This window comes from Physeter macrocephalus, chromosome 5 (genome assembly GCF_002837175.3).
Source record: "Physeter macrocephalus isolate SW-GA chromosome 5, ASM283717v5, whole genome shotgun sequence".
NCBI classification, from domain to species: domain Eukaryota; kingdom Metazoa; phylum Chordata; class Mammalia; order Artiodactyla; family Physeteridae; genus Physeter; species Physeter macrocephalus.
In genome coordinates this window covers 73,683,557-73,696,672 of record NC_041218.1, presented here as the reverse complement: position 1 = coordinate 73,696,672, position 13,116 = coordinate 73,683,557, and the positions used below count along the sequence as shown (strand labels likewise).

General features: G+C 37.4%; 1 protein-coding gene across 16 annotated transcripts in view; it reads right to left on the bottom strand.

The window, feature by feature from the left end:
• The window catches only part of HDAC9 (histone deacetylase 9), a 604,670-nt gene that overhangs the window by 271,057 nt on the left and 320,497 nt on the right, over positions 1–13,116 (bottom strand). For all 16 annotated transcript variants that reach the window (XM_028490082.2, XM_055085027.1, XM_055085034.1 and 13 more), the window contains one exon: positions 6,670–6,777. In XM_028490082.2, coding sequence (XP_028345883.1) covers positions 6,670–6,777 — 108 coding nt within the window. The remainder of the gene's footprint in view (positions 1–6,669; positions 6,778–13,116) is intronic.

The following is a 13,116-nucleotide window of genomic DNA, read 5'->3' as shown; positions in this document are numbered from 1 at the left end:
TGATCTTAGAGGAAATGCTTTCAGTTTTTCACCATTGAGAATGATGCTTGCTACAGGTTTGTCACATATGGCCTTTATTATGTTGAGGTAGCTTCCCTCTATGCCCACTTTCTGAAGAGTTTTTGTCATAAATGGGTGTTGAATTTTGTCAAAAGCTTTTTCTGCATCTATTGAGATGATCATATGGTTTTTATTCTTCAATTTGTTAGTGTGGTGTGTCACGCTGATTGATTTGCGTATATTGAAGAATACTTGCATCCCTGGGATAAATCCCACTTGATAATGATGTATGATCCTTTTAATATGTTGTTGGATTATGTTTGCTAGTATTTTGTTGAGGATTTTTGTGTCTATGTTCATCAGTGATGTTGGTCTGTAATTTTCTTTTTTTCCTATCAAATTACCAATGGCATTTTTCACAGAATTAGAAAAAAAAATTTTACAATTTGCATGGAAACACAAAAGACTCCGAATAGCCAAAACAATCTTAAGAAAGAAAAATGGAGCTGGAGGAATCAGGCTCCCTGACTTCAGACTATACTGCAAAACTACAGTCATCAAGACACTATGATAGACGGCACAAAAGAAGAAATATAGATCAATGGAACAGAGTAGAAAGCCCAGAGATAAATCCAAGCACCTATGGTAACCTAATCTATGACAAAGGAGGCAAGAATACAGAATGGAGAAAAGACAATCTCTTCAATAAGTGGTGCTGGGAAAACTGGAGAGCTACATGTAAAAGAATGAAATTAGAACATTCCCTAACACCATACACAAAAATAAACTCAAAATGGATTCGAGACCTAAATGTAAGGCCAGACACTATAAAGCTCCTAGAGGAAAACATAGGCAGAACACCCTTTGACATAAAGCACAGCAAGATCTTTTTTGACCCACTGCCTAGAGTAATGAAAATAAAAGCAAAAATAAATGGGACCTAATTAAACTTAAAAGCTTTTGCACAGCAAAGGGAACCATAAACAAGAGGAAAAGATAATCCTTAGAATGGGAGAAAATATTTGCAGATGAAGCAACTGACAAGGGATTAATCTCCAAAATATACAAACAGCTCATGCAGCTCAGCATAAAAAAAAACAAACAACCCAATTAAAAAATGGGCAGAAGACCTAAATAGACATTTCTCCAAAGAAGACATACAGATGGCCAACAAACACATGAAAAGATGCTCAACATCACTAATTATTAGAGAAATACAAATCAAAACTACAATGAGGTATCACCTCACACCAGTCAGAATGGCCATCCCCCAAATATCTACAAACAATAAATGCTGGAGAGGGCGTGGAGAAAAGGGAACCCTCTTACACTGTTGGTGGGAATGTAAATTGGTACAGCCACTATGGAGAATGGTATGGAGGTTCCTTAAAAAACTAAAAATAGAACTACCATATGACCCACAATCCCACTCCTCGGCATATACCCAGAGAAAACAATAATTCAAAAGATACATGCACCCCAATGTTCACTGCAGCAATATTTACAATAGACAGGATATGGAAGCAACCTAAATATCAATCAACAGAGGAATGGATAAAGAAGATGTGGTACATATATACAATGGAATATTACTCAGCCATAAAAAGGAACGAAATTGGGTCATCTGTAGAGACGTGGATGGACCTAGAGACTGTCATACAGAGTGAATTAAGTCAGAAAAACAACTACCATATATTAATGCATATATGTGGAATCTAGAAAAATAGTATAGATGAACTTATCTGCAAAGCAGAAATAGAGACACAGACATAGAGAACAAACATATGGATACCAAGGGGGGAAGGGAGGTGGGAGGGATTGGGAGATTGGGATTGACATATATACACTACTATGTATAAAATAGATAACTAATGAGAACAGACTGTATAGCACAGGGAACTCTACTCAGTGCTCTGTGGTGACCTAAATTGGAAGGAAATCCAAGGAAGAAATCCAAGGAAATCCAAGAGGAAATCCAAGGAAGAGGGGATACACGTATATGTGTGGCCGATTCACTTTGCTGTACAGCAGAAACTAACACAACATTGTAAAGCAACTATACTCCAACAAAAGATTTTAAAAAATTAATTCTGATAAATTTTGCCAGTTTCATCACTGATTTCATGGAGCGAAGAATTTTCAGAGGTTTAAACTGTTATTTTTGCTGATGTCACTGTGGCAAAATGACTTCAGAATTCTACCTTGCATTACTCTCTGAAATTTATTATATTTCTATACTAGGAGCTTACCATTTTACTCTTAGTTCTGTCATAGTTCAAGAGTGTTCACAGCAGCACTGATCAAAAGAGCAAAAGCCTGGAAACAACTATACTGTCCAACAGAAGAATGAATAAACAAATTATGATGTACAAGGAAAACGAATAAATCACAGCTATGTAAATAGGATAAATCCTCATAACATGATTTTAAGTTGGGGGAGAGAAATCTGAGGAATAACACATTCAAAAAGATTCCATTTTTTATAAAGATCTACAACATATGGTTAACACTATTAAAGGGAAAGGAATAAATTTAAAACTACAACAGATTAATAATTACTCCTGGGTCAAAAGATAGGAATGAGATAAATACTGAAAGAACTTTAATAGTGTTAGCACATTACTATTTCTTTAGTTGGATGAAGGGCTCACATCCAACCATATTATGATGACTTGTAAGTTATTAATGTAACTCCTTATTTTTCTGTATGTATTAAATGTTTTAGAGTAATAAAAAGGAAAATCTAGACTATTTAAAAAAGATAGCTTTAACCCCTTTTTTCTTACATATTTGTGCTACTTCTACAAGAAATTCCTTATAAAGTGTTGAAAGAGAAGAGAGGATTGTGACACTTACAGGCTTTGCCATTTATTAAACTGTGTGCAGGATCTTAAAAAGTTACTTGATGTCTCTGAGCTAGTATCCTATTGGTGGTACTTACTTTTGGTGGACCTTGTGAGAATAATGACAAATTACACGTAAACTGTGCAACCTATAGTAGATACTTAATGAATGACAGGTATTATTAGCAACATGACACACAATATCCATTCAAACAGTAAAGAAATCCATACATTTTTCAGATAATCAGCTGGGAATTTTCTTGACAAAAATTTCCAGACAACTAAAGCAATTTTTACTTTTTAATGAAATTACAGCATTGCCAAAATAGCATCAAAGAGCATTCTTACAGTAAAACAAGATAACTGTTGAATCATTTTTTTTCCACATATACTGAGGCATAACTGACAAATAAAAACTATATACTTTAAGGTGTACAACATGATATTTGGCACCATTTTTTGAATGAAATATTGAATATTTAGAACTTGAAAAATGCTCATCTTTTAAATATATTTCTATTTCTAGACATACTTCCTTAAATGACCTTCAGAACAATAAAACCATTTTGAGATAACTATTCTTCCAATTATAGTTTCCAATACATCAAACATGTCAGCATTTCCAGAATATTTATGTTCCCTAGTTCTAGATTCTGAGAAATAGCCAACTTGGGTATTTGTAGGTTTGAGAAATTTCCACTTGCAGGTTTTTTTAAAATATCTTATTAAAAACCTGGAAAACCTGAAAGTCCCCATAATTTCCACTGAACTCCACTGAGCATGTCCATGCTGTGCAAAAAATACACCCACTTACTGCTGTAGTTTGCTGCACACGCTCAGTTTAAGCATCAACATGAGACCCACTCCCTGTGCCTGGATTATACCTCTAATTCCTTTAGCCCATTAGTATCTGCAGGTGAAGAAAGGACAGAACCTGTCAAAAGTTAGGGGAACAATCATGATCAAGCTCAATATCAAGGAAAAATTCCAGGTAATTAAATTTGCCTTTGGCATTTTCCTTGTTTGGGTGCCCTTCTTATCTCCTAAGTCCTCCATCCCCTACAAGTTTGGTGACCTCCCTCCAGCTATCTCGAACCTCTCAGTTCAGCACCCCATCCAGGCCCACCCTATTTGAACTAAAGCTCTTAATTTTTCTCTAATTTCCAAGCAAAATGAGTGCAGACTCACAAAATGCAGTCTTTCAATATGTCATTGCTGTTTCAAGTTATAGATTTACTGGGAGAAAGAGGTAGAATATGTGAGAACTGAATGTAGATGCAGAAAATGATAAACAAAACACTAAAGTTTTCTTTGTTCACATCTCTCATCAGAGGATAACTTACCAGTATTCTCAAATAAGCTTCCCTATTTTCTTCCTAGATCTGAATGAAGTGACTCCAAAGCCATGAGTGTTAATGCTCCTGGCCAGCAGGTGTACCTGCCCAGTCATACTGGAGTCTGGAACAGGTAGACACTGAGTAACATTTTTGGTTAGCTAGAGGTCCCTGAACATGGCTATCTACCACAATTCTTGGCTATCTACAGTGGCATTCCCACAGGCCTCATCAAATTATTAGCAACAAAAGGATTCAGTCTCTTGGTCTGTCAGCACTAGTCCATTTGTTATGGTCCTGCCTGTCTTGGACTTTTACTTTGGGCTAACAATCAGAAAGATAAACCAGCTACACTGCCTGGAATATTCAGCAAAGGAAGGTGAAATCAGTTGTGGAATATCTACTATTTGGTATGTCATGGTGTATATAACTGATAACCAGATGCACTTCTCATTTGCAAATAGCTCAGAATGTCAAAACCAGGTACAACCTTCAACATTATCAATTCTACCCTACTGATTTTGTGGAACGAGATACCGAGGCCCAGAGATATTAAGTGATCTGCCACAAGTGACACAGCATTTAAGTGGCAGAGCCTGGATCAATGTTTCTTGATTTTTATGCTGGCTCTTTTTCCCTATTCTTCTCTTTTTTAATCATATTTGCTGATTTCTCAACCAAGAGGAGGAAAAGCATTTGTATGAATCCTTGATCTTAACATAAACAGCCAATGTTAGTTAGTACAGCTGGTGGTCAGCATGTCCATAATATATATTGTTGACACTCTGTTTGTAATTGGCTATTTTAAATGACTACCTCCTAAAAAATATAATTAGGTTTTTGTTCAACACTCTTCACACATACATTTGGCAATTCTGCACTCTGTGAGGTTAAGAGCAATGATGATTTTGAGTGTAATATGTGGGCATTCTACTTGAGAAGGTTTCAGAATTATTGATTAAACTTCAACAAAATCAAAACAATTAGAAACTGTGGAATGCTAACAATCATTTTTGCTTTTTATTAAGTGGGTCTGTGCCAGCATAATCTTTTAAAAATTATAATATTGTGGCCTGGCTATTGTCTGTCATTTGAATTCTTTTGAAAATAAGACTCTCAAATACTTCTTTTAAAATGTCAATTGATTCTAGTGCTACAAGTGACATATTCAAACAGGAAGAATTATTCCTCAAGTGCTACTGGGAGAGAGCCAAAACCTCTCCATAAGGCTGATTCCTTTCTTCTTTTCAATAGCTCGTTATCAAAGGTAAAGACTGAGTATTAAGCACCACATTAAAGGCCTAAGAAATATCCTGAGATGAGCAATTAATATCCTAATGTTGATCGTGTCAACTTAACATGAGGCACATATATATATATATATATATATATATATATATATTTTTTTTTTTTTTAAATATAGCCCACCTTATCATAATGCTATTTCTGTAGGTTTTGACTTAAAGAGTTAGAGCAAAGACTTCTGGGGCAGACAATGCGTTGTAAAGTGCACATTCCTACCCTGCATTTTTAATCACAAGTGAAATAGTCAGGTATAATTGAATAAAAATTCATTAGGCATAAAGAAAAATAATCCTAATTAGATTTTATTTTAGATGAACAAAACTCACAGTGCCTATATTGTTGGTTACAATATATTTCCCCTAAGCTCCACAATTGCTAAAAATACCAAATCAATCACTGCCCAGATTTCATTATGAAATGTGTGAACCAGTGCATTAAAAAGCTATGTTAGCACCAACAAAGTTTATTGGGGCAACTGCATTCAAGATGCACATGGTATACCTTTAAATAGCACTGTTAAAATACCAAATAAAATGTCAACGTCTGTCAGGTCTCTGGCTTTTATAAATTGTTTAGACTGGGAAACGTTGGGGTTTGGACATTGTTCTTTTCACATCATGTAGAAAAGAAGAGACCGTAAAAAGAAAAGAACAATAAAGCGTAGTTCATTTCTGAAGTTCTTTCATGGAAAAACATACTCTGGATCATTACCCTTCTAGTCAACAATTTCCTTCTTCCTCCCAATCCTTCCCATCTGATATTTACCTTTCTCCCAACCCCCACCCCCTTCTCTCTGGGTGGTATTCTGAGCTTATACACAGTACTCAGTAATCATATGTTTTATGTCGCTTCAAAAGAGAATCCCAGGAGGGCATGACTGGTATGTATATACTGGGTATTTTTAACCTGGACCATAGCTTTACTCACCATTTCTATGCTCTTAAAAATACACCAGAGTGCCCTAACCGCAGAGTTTCCCCAAGGAGAGGAAGACCCTGGGAGCGCGATCAGCTACTACCTACCTACACACTAGTTATTATCACACCTTAGTGGCCATCTCTTTGCCCTCTTCCGTCCACCCCTTTCCTTTTATTACCACACCACACTCCCCACAATTCCCAAACAACAACATCTCTGTTTCAGCGTCTTCTCTGGATTTCCCACACTTAATACAATCCAGACCTCACCTTCAGCTCTCCTGAGGCCACTTTGGAAGCCAGCTCGATGACACAGCCAACAGCCATGCGTGCAGCACCGGACGAGTGCAGCTCATTCCAAATGGTGTCACTGTCCACCTGAGCAAACAGTGAGCAGAGCCCGCAGAAGAGAGAGGGAGAGAAGGAGAAGGAGTAGATGAAAGAGGGAGGGGGGAGGAAGGGAGTTCAGGAGAGGGGAGAGAGAGAGAGAAAGCAAATTTGTGAGGAAGGGCTGGCACAGTAACAGCCTATGTACAATAACATTAGTCTTCCGTCTTGGCCAGCTGAAAAGGCCTTCTGCACACGGCTTTGCTTATACTTTTTCTCTACACTGACTTCTCCAATGGAAACACATTCCTGCCATGCCTCACTGCCATTCCCTGTTTAGATTTCTCATTACAAACAGCATTACATAGGCCAGATCTGGCGTAGCTACAGGCTTGCTAGAAACCAGGCCCCAGTAGTAGATAGAGTAAAAGCTAAGAGCACTTAGCTATACATAAAAATTGGATTTGCAAGTGCTAGAGGGGGAAAATTCAAATATCCTTTTGGCTGCAGGTTTATGGGGAGCCAAAAACAATTATTAGGCAGGTAGCAGTAGCAGTCAGTGAGTAGGAAGGAGCAACCGCAGTTCAGATTCTCCAACTAAATGGAGGGAGTGTACGGTCCTCACACTTAAAATATTCTCAACACTCAACTGCAAGGAGAGATTTGACTTTCAAAGTAGAAGCTTAACATTTAGTACAGTTTGGCAGCTAGTCTTAGTGCAAACTAGTATTATTAAAATTAGATAGGCCATTAAAATATATGGTTGCTCCTATACTAGAGAACATTATTATCAAAACAAAGCATGAACCAATATTCTGGATTTACCTTTATAAAAAGCTGTTTACTCTTTTTTGTGCACACATAAAGAGAACATTTACAACAAGGACAAGAAAAGTGCAATAGTAGTGGTTTATAATTGTCATATATGTTACATATTTTTAATGTATAAATATGTCATAATATAAAAAAATAACAGTATCAAGCTGTAGAAGTCTCTTATTTTAGGACACAGTTGGAGCACTGGGAAATGCAATTAAAAAATTTGTGACTGTGCAAATATCAAGACTTCTCAAATGGCTCAAAGAAGGGAACTCTGACACAAAATACAGATTTTTTTTCAAAAGAAGAACTAAAGTGAAGAGGCCTAATGACAGGGAACCAACACAATAAATAATAACTCATTCACAACGCACTAAGCAGTTTCCTAAGCATTTTCACATGCTTTTTCTCATGAGAGCCTTAACAACTTAAATTCTGTTAAGAACAATGAGTAAATACATAATAAATGAGAACACTAAATAAATAAATAGAATATTAAGATTCTCTCAACAACAGCAAAGTGGTAAAGAGAGAAGATTCTGGAATTAAATAAACTGTCGAGGTGAAATTATGACTTCACCACTAAAAGGTGAATGACAATGGGCAATCAATTAATTAACAACTCTGTGCTTTGATTCTCTTACCAATGAAACAGCAGCTTTTTAAACTGCCATCTGCATATGAGGTTGGGGAGGATTAAATGAGTACGTGATACGCAACTGTTAGCTACTACTATTTCAGCTGTTACACTCATTTTTGTAATGCCTAACACAGAGTTGAGGCCTAATAAGTGGTTACTGAATGAACATACTGTGGCTTAGAGAGGCTACACAGCAAGTCTGAGGACCCTCACACAGAGCTCTGACCCTGACAACACATGCCTTTCTACCGTACTACTGAAATAACACTTACTTTCTAAGAACATTCAGCCCATGTCATAGTCAACACCATCATGGTCAACACTATCAACTAAAAAGTAAAGAAATCATCAAATGAACCCTAGAACCTAATCATTTACCCTCTAATTGAGAGTTTTATTTTTTTACTAAACCACTGTAAGTAAGTAGTTATTTGAGCTTCATGAGGATACAGCCTTCAGGAAAATGGTTGTTCAAGCTAAAAAATAAAAACCAACATTTACATTGTGTTGGATACTTTTAAACCAATTTTCAACCATTACATAGCTACAGGTGCCATAGAAAGTCCTCATTCTTCAGATTTAAAATTATTGGGGGGGCAAGCAAACATAAAACAAATCAATAAACCCCAAAAGAAAACTAGAAGCTGGTTCTTTGAGAAGAAAAACAAAATTGATAAACCTTCAGACAGACTCATCAAGAAAAGAAGGGAGAGAACTCAAATCAATAAAATTAGAAATGGGGCTTCCCTGGTGGCGCAGTGGTTGCGGGTCCGCCTGCCGATGCAGGGGAACCGGGGTCGCGCCCCGGTCTGAGAGGATCCCACATGCCGCGGAGCGGCTGGGCCCGTGAGCCATGGCCGCTGGGCCTGTGCGTCCGGAGCCTGTGCTCCGCAACAGGAGAGGCCACAACAGAGGGAGGCCCGCATACCACAAATAAATAAATAAATAAATAATAAAATAAAATAAAATTAGAAATGAAAATGGAGAAGTTACAACTGACATCACAAAAATACAAAGCATCATAAGACACTACTACAAACTACTATACACCAATAAAATGGACAACCTAGAAGAAACGCACAAATTCTTAGAAAGGTACAACCTTCCAAGACTGAACCAGGAAGAAATAGACAATATGAAAAGACCAATCACGAGTACTGAAATTGAAACTATGATTTTAAAACTTCCAACAAACAGAAGTCTAGGACCAGATGACTTCACAGGAGAATTCTATAAAACATTTAGAGAAGAGTTAACACCTATCCTCCTGACTCTTCCAAAAAAACTGCAGAGGAACGAACAATGCCAACCTCATTCTATGAGGCCACCATCACGCAGATACCAAAACCATACAAAGATATCACAAAAAAAAACTACAGGCCGGGGGCTTCCCTGGTGGCGCAGTGGTTGCGCGTCCGCCTGCCAATGCAGGGGAGCCGGGTTCGCGCCCCGGTCTGGGAGGATCCCGCATGCCGCGGAGCGGCTGGGCCCGTGGGCCGAACATAGACGTAAAAATCCTCAACAAACTACTAGCAAACAGAATCCAACAACACATTAAAAGGATAATAAACCACAATCAAGTGGGGTTTACCGCAGGGATGCAAAGATTCTTCCATATACGCAAATCAATCAATGTGATACACCACATTAACAAACTGAAGAATAAAAACAATATGGTCAACTCAACAGATGCAAAAAAAGCTTTTGACAAAATTCAACACCCATTTATGATAAAAACTCTCCAGAAAGTGGGATTAGAGGGAACCTACCTCAACATCATAAAGGCCATATACAACAAACCCACAGCAAATAACATTCTCAATAGTGAAAAACTGAAAGCATTTCCTCTAAGACCAGGAATAAGACAAGGATGTCCACCCTCACCACTATTATTCAACATAGATTTGGAAGTCCTAGCTATGGCACAGAGAAGAAGAAGAAATAAAAGGAATCCAAATTGGAAAAGAAGAAGTAAAACTGTCACTGTTTGCAGATGACATGATACTATACATAGAAAATCCTAAAGATGTTACCAGAAAACTACTAGAGCTCATCAAAGAATCTGGTAAAGTTGCAGGATACAAAATTAATACACAAAAATCTCTTGCATTCCTACACACTAACAATGAAAGATCAGAAAGAGAAAACAAGGAAACAATCCCAGTTACCATTACATCAAAGAGAATAAAATACCTAGGAATAAACCTATCTAAGGAGAAAGAAGACCTGTACTCAGTAAACTATAAGACACTGATGAAAGAAATAAAAGATGACACAGACAGATGGAAAGATATATCACATTGTTGGATTGGAAGAATCGATATTGTCAAAATGACTAAACTACTCAAAGCAATCTACAGATTCAATGTAATCCCTATCAAATTACCAATGGCATTTTCCCCAGAATTGGAAGAAAAAATTTTACAATTTGTATGGAAACACAAAAGACCCTGAATAGCTAAAGCAATCTTGAGAAAGAAAAATGGAGCTGGAGGCATCAGGCTCCCTGACTTCAGGCTATATTACAAAGCTATGGTCATCAAAACAGTTCGGTACTGGCACAAAACAGAAATATAGAATAGTGGATCAGGATAGAAAGCCCAGAGATAAACCCACACACCTATGGTCACCTAATCTATGACAAAGGAGGCAAGAATATACAATGGAGAAAAGGCAATCTCTTCAGTAAGTAGTGCTGGGAAAACTGGACAGTGACATGTAAAAGAATGAAATCAGAACACTCCCTAACACCATATACAAAAATAAAGTTCAAAATGGATAAATGACCTAAATGTAAGGCCATACACTATAATACTCCTAGAGGAAAACATAGGCAGAACACTGTTTCACATAAATTTCAGCAAGATCTTTTTTGATCTACCCCCAGAAGTAATGAAAATAAAAATAAACAAATGGGATCTAAAAACTTAAAAGCTTCTGCACAGCAAAGTAAAGCATAAACAAAACAAAAAGATAGCCCTCAGAATGGAAGAAAATATTTGCAAATGAAGTGACGGACAAGGGATTAATCTCCAAAATATACAAACAGCTCATGCAGCTCAATATCAAAAAAAACCAAACAACCCAATCAAAAAATGGGTGTAAGATCTAAATAGACCTTTCTCCAAAGAAGACAGACAGATGGCCAAGAGGCACATAAAATGATGCTCAACATCACTAATTATTAGAGAAATGCAAATCAAAAGTACAGTGAGGTATCACCTCACACCAGTCAGAAAAAGAAATAAAAGGAAACCAAATTGGAGAAAAAGAAGTAAAGCTGTCACTGTTTGCAGATGACATGATACTATACATAGAGAATCCTAAAGATGCTACCAGAAAACTAGTAGAGTTCATCAATGAATTTGGTAAAGTAGAAGGATACAAAATTCATGCACAGAAATCTCTTGCATTCCTATACACTAATGATGAAAAATCTGAAAGAGAAATTAAGGAAACACTCTCATTTACCACTGCAACAAAAAGAATAAAATACAGAGGAATAAACCTACCTAAGGACACAAAAGACCTGTACACAGAAAACTATAAGACACTGATGAAAGAAATTAAGAATGATACAAACAGATGGAGAGATAGACCATGTTCTTGGATTGGAAGAATCAACATTGTGAAAATGACTCTACTACCTAAAGCAATCTACAGATTCAATGAAATCCCTATCAAACTACCAATGGCATTTTTCACAGAACTAGAACAAAAAACTTCACAATTTGTAAGGAAACACAAAAGACCCCGAATAGCCAAAGCATTTTGAGAAAGAAAAACGGAGCTAGAGGAATCAGGCTCCTGGACTTCAGACTATACTACAAAGCTACAGTAATCAAGACAGTATGGTACTGGCACAAAAACAGAAATATAGATCAATGGAACAGGACAGAAATAAACCCAGAGATAAACCCACGCACATATGGTCACCTTATCTTTGATAAAGGAGGCAAGAATATAAAATGGAGAGGGCTTCCCTGGTGGCGCAGTGGTTGAGAATCCGCCTGCCGATGCAGGGAACACGGGCTCGTGCCCCGGGCGGGAAGATCCCACATGCCGCGGGGCGGCTGGGCCCGTGAGCCATGGCCACTGAGCCTGTGCGTCCAGAGCCTGTGCTCCGCAACGGGAGAGGCCACAACAGTGAGAGGCCCGCGTACCACGAAAAAAAAAAAAAAAGAATATACAATGGAGAAAAGACAGCCTCTTCAATAAGTGGTGCTGGGAAAACTGGACAGCTACATGTAAAAGAATGAAATTTGGACACTCCCTAACACCGTACACAAAAAAAACCTCAAAATGAATTAAAGACCTAAATGTAAGGCCCGACACCATAAAACTCTTAGAGGAAAACACAGGCAGAACAATTAGCAAGAAGATCCTCTTTGATCCACTCCTAGAGAAATTGAAATGAAAACAAAAATAAACGAATGGGACCTAATAAAGCTTAAAAGCTTTTGCACAGCAAAGGAAAACATAAAGAAGATGAAAAAAACCCCTCAGAATGGGAGAAAATATTTGCAAATGAAACAACTGACAAGGGATTAATCTCCAAAATTAACAAGCAGCTCATGCAGCTGAATATCAAAAAAAAACCCCAAACAACCCAATCCAAAAAATGGGCAGAAGAACTAAACAGACATTTCTCCAAAGAAGATATACTGATTGCCGACAAACACATGAAAGGATTCTCAACATCACTGATTATTAGAGAAATGGAAATCAAAACCACAATGAGGTATCACTTCACACCAGTCAGAATCGCCATCATCAAAAATCTACAAACAATAAATGCTGGAGAGGGTGTGGAGAAAAGGGAACCCTCTTGCACTGTTGGTGGGAATGTAAATTGATACAGCCACTATGGAGAACAGTATGGAGGTTCCTTTAAAAACTAAAAATAGAACTACCATACGACCCAGCAATCC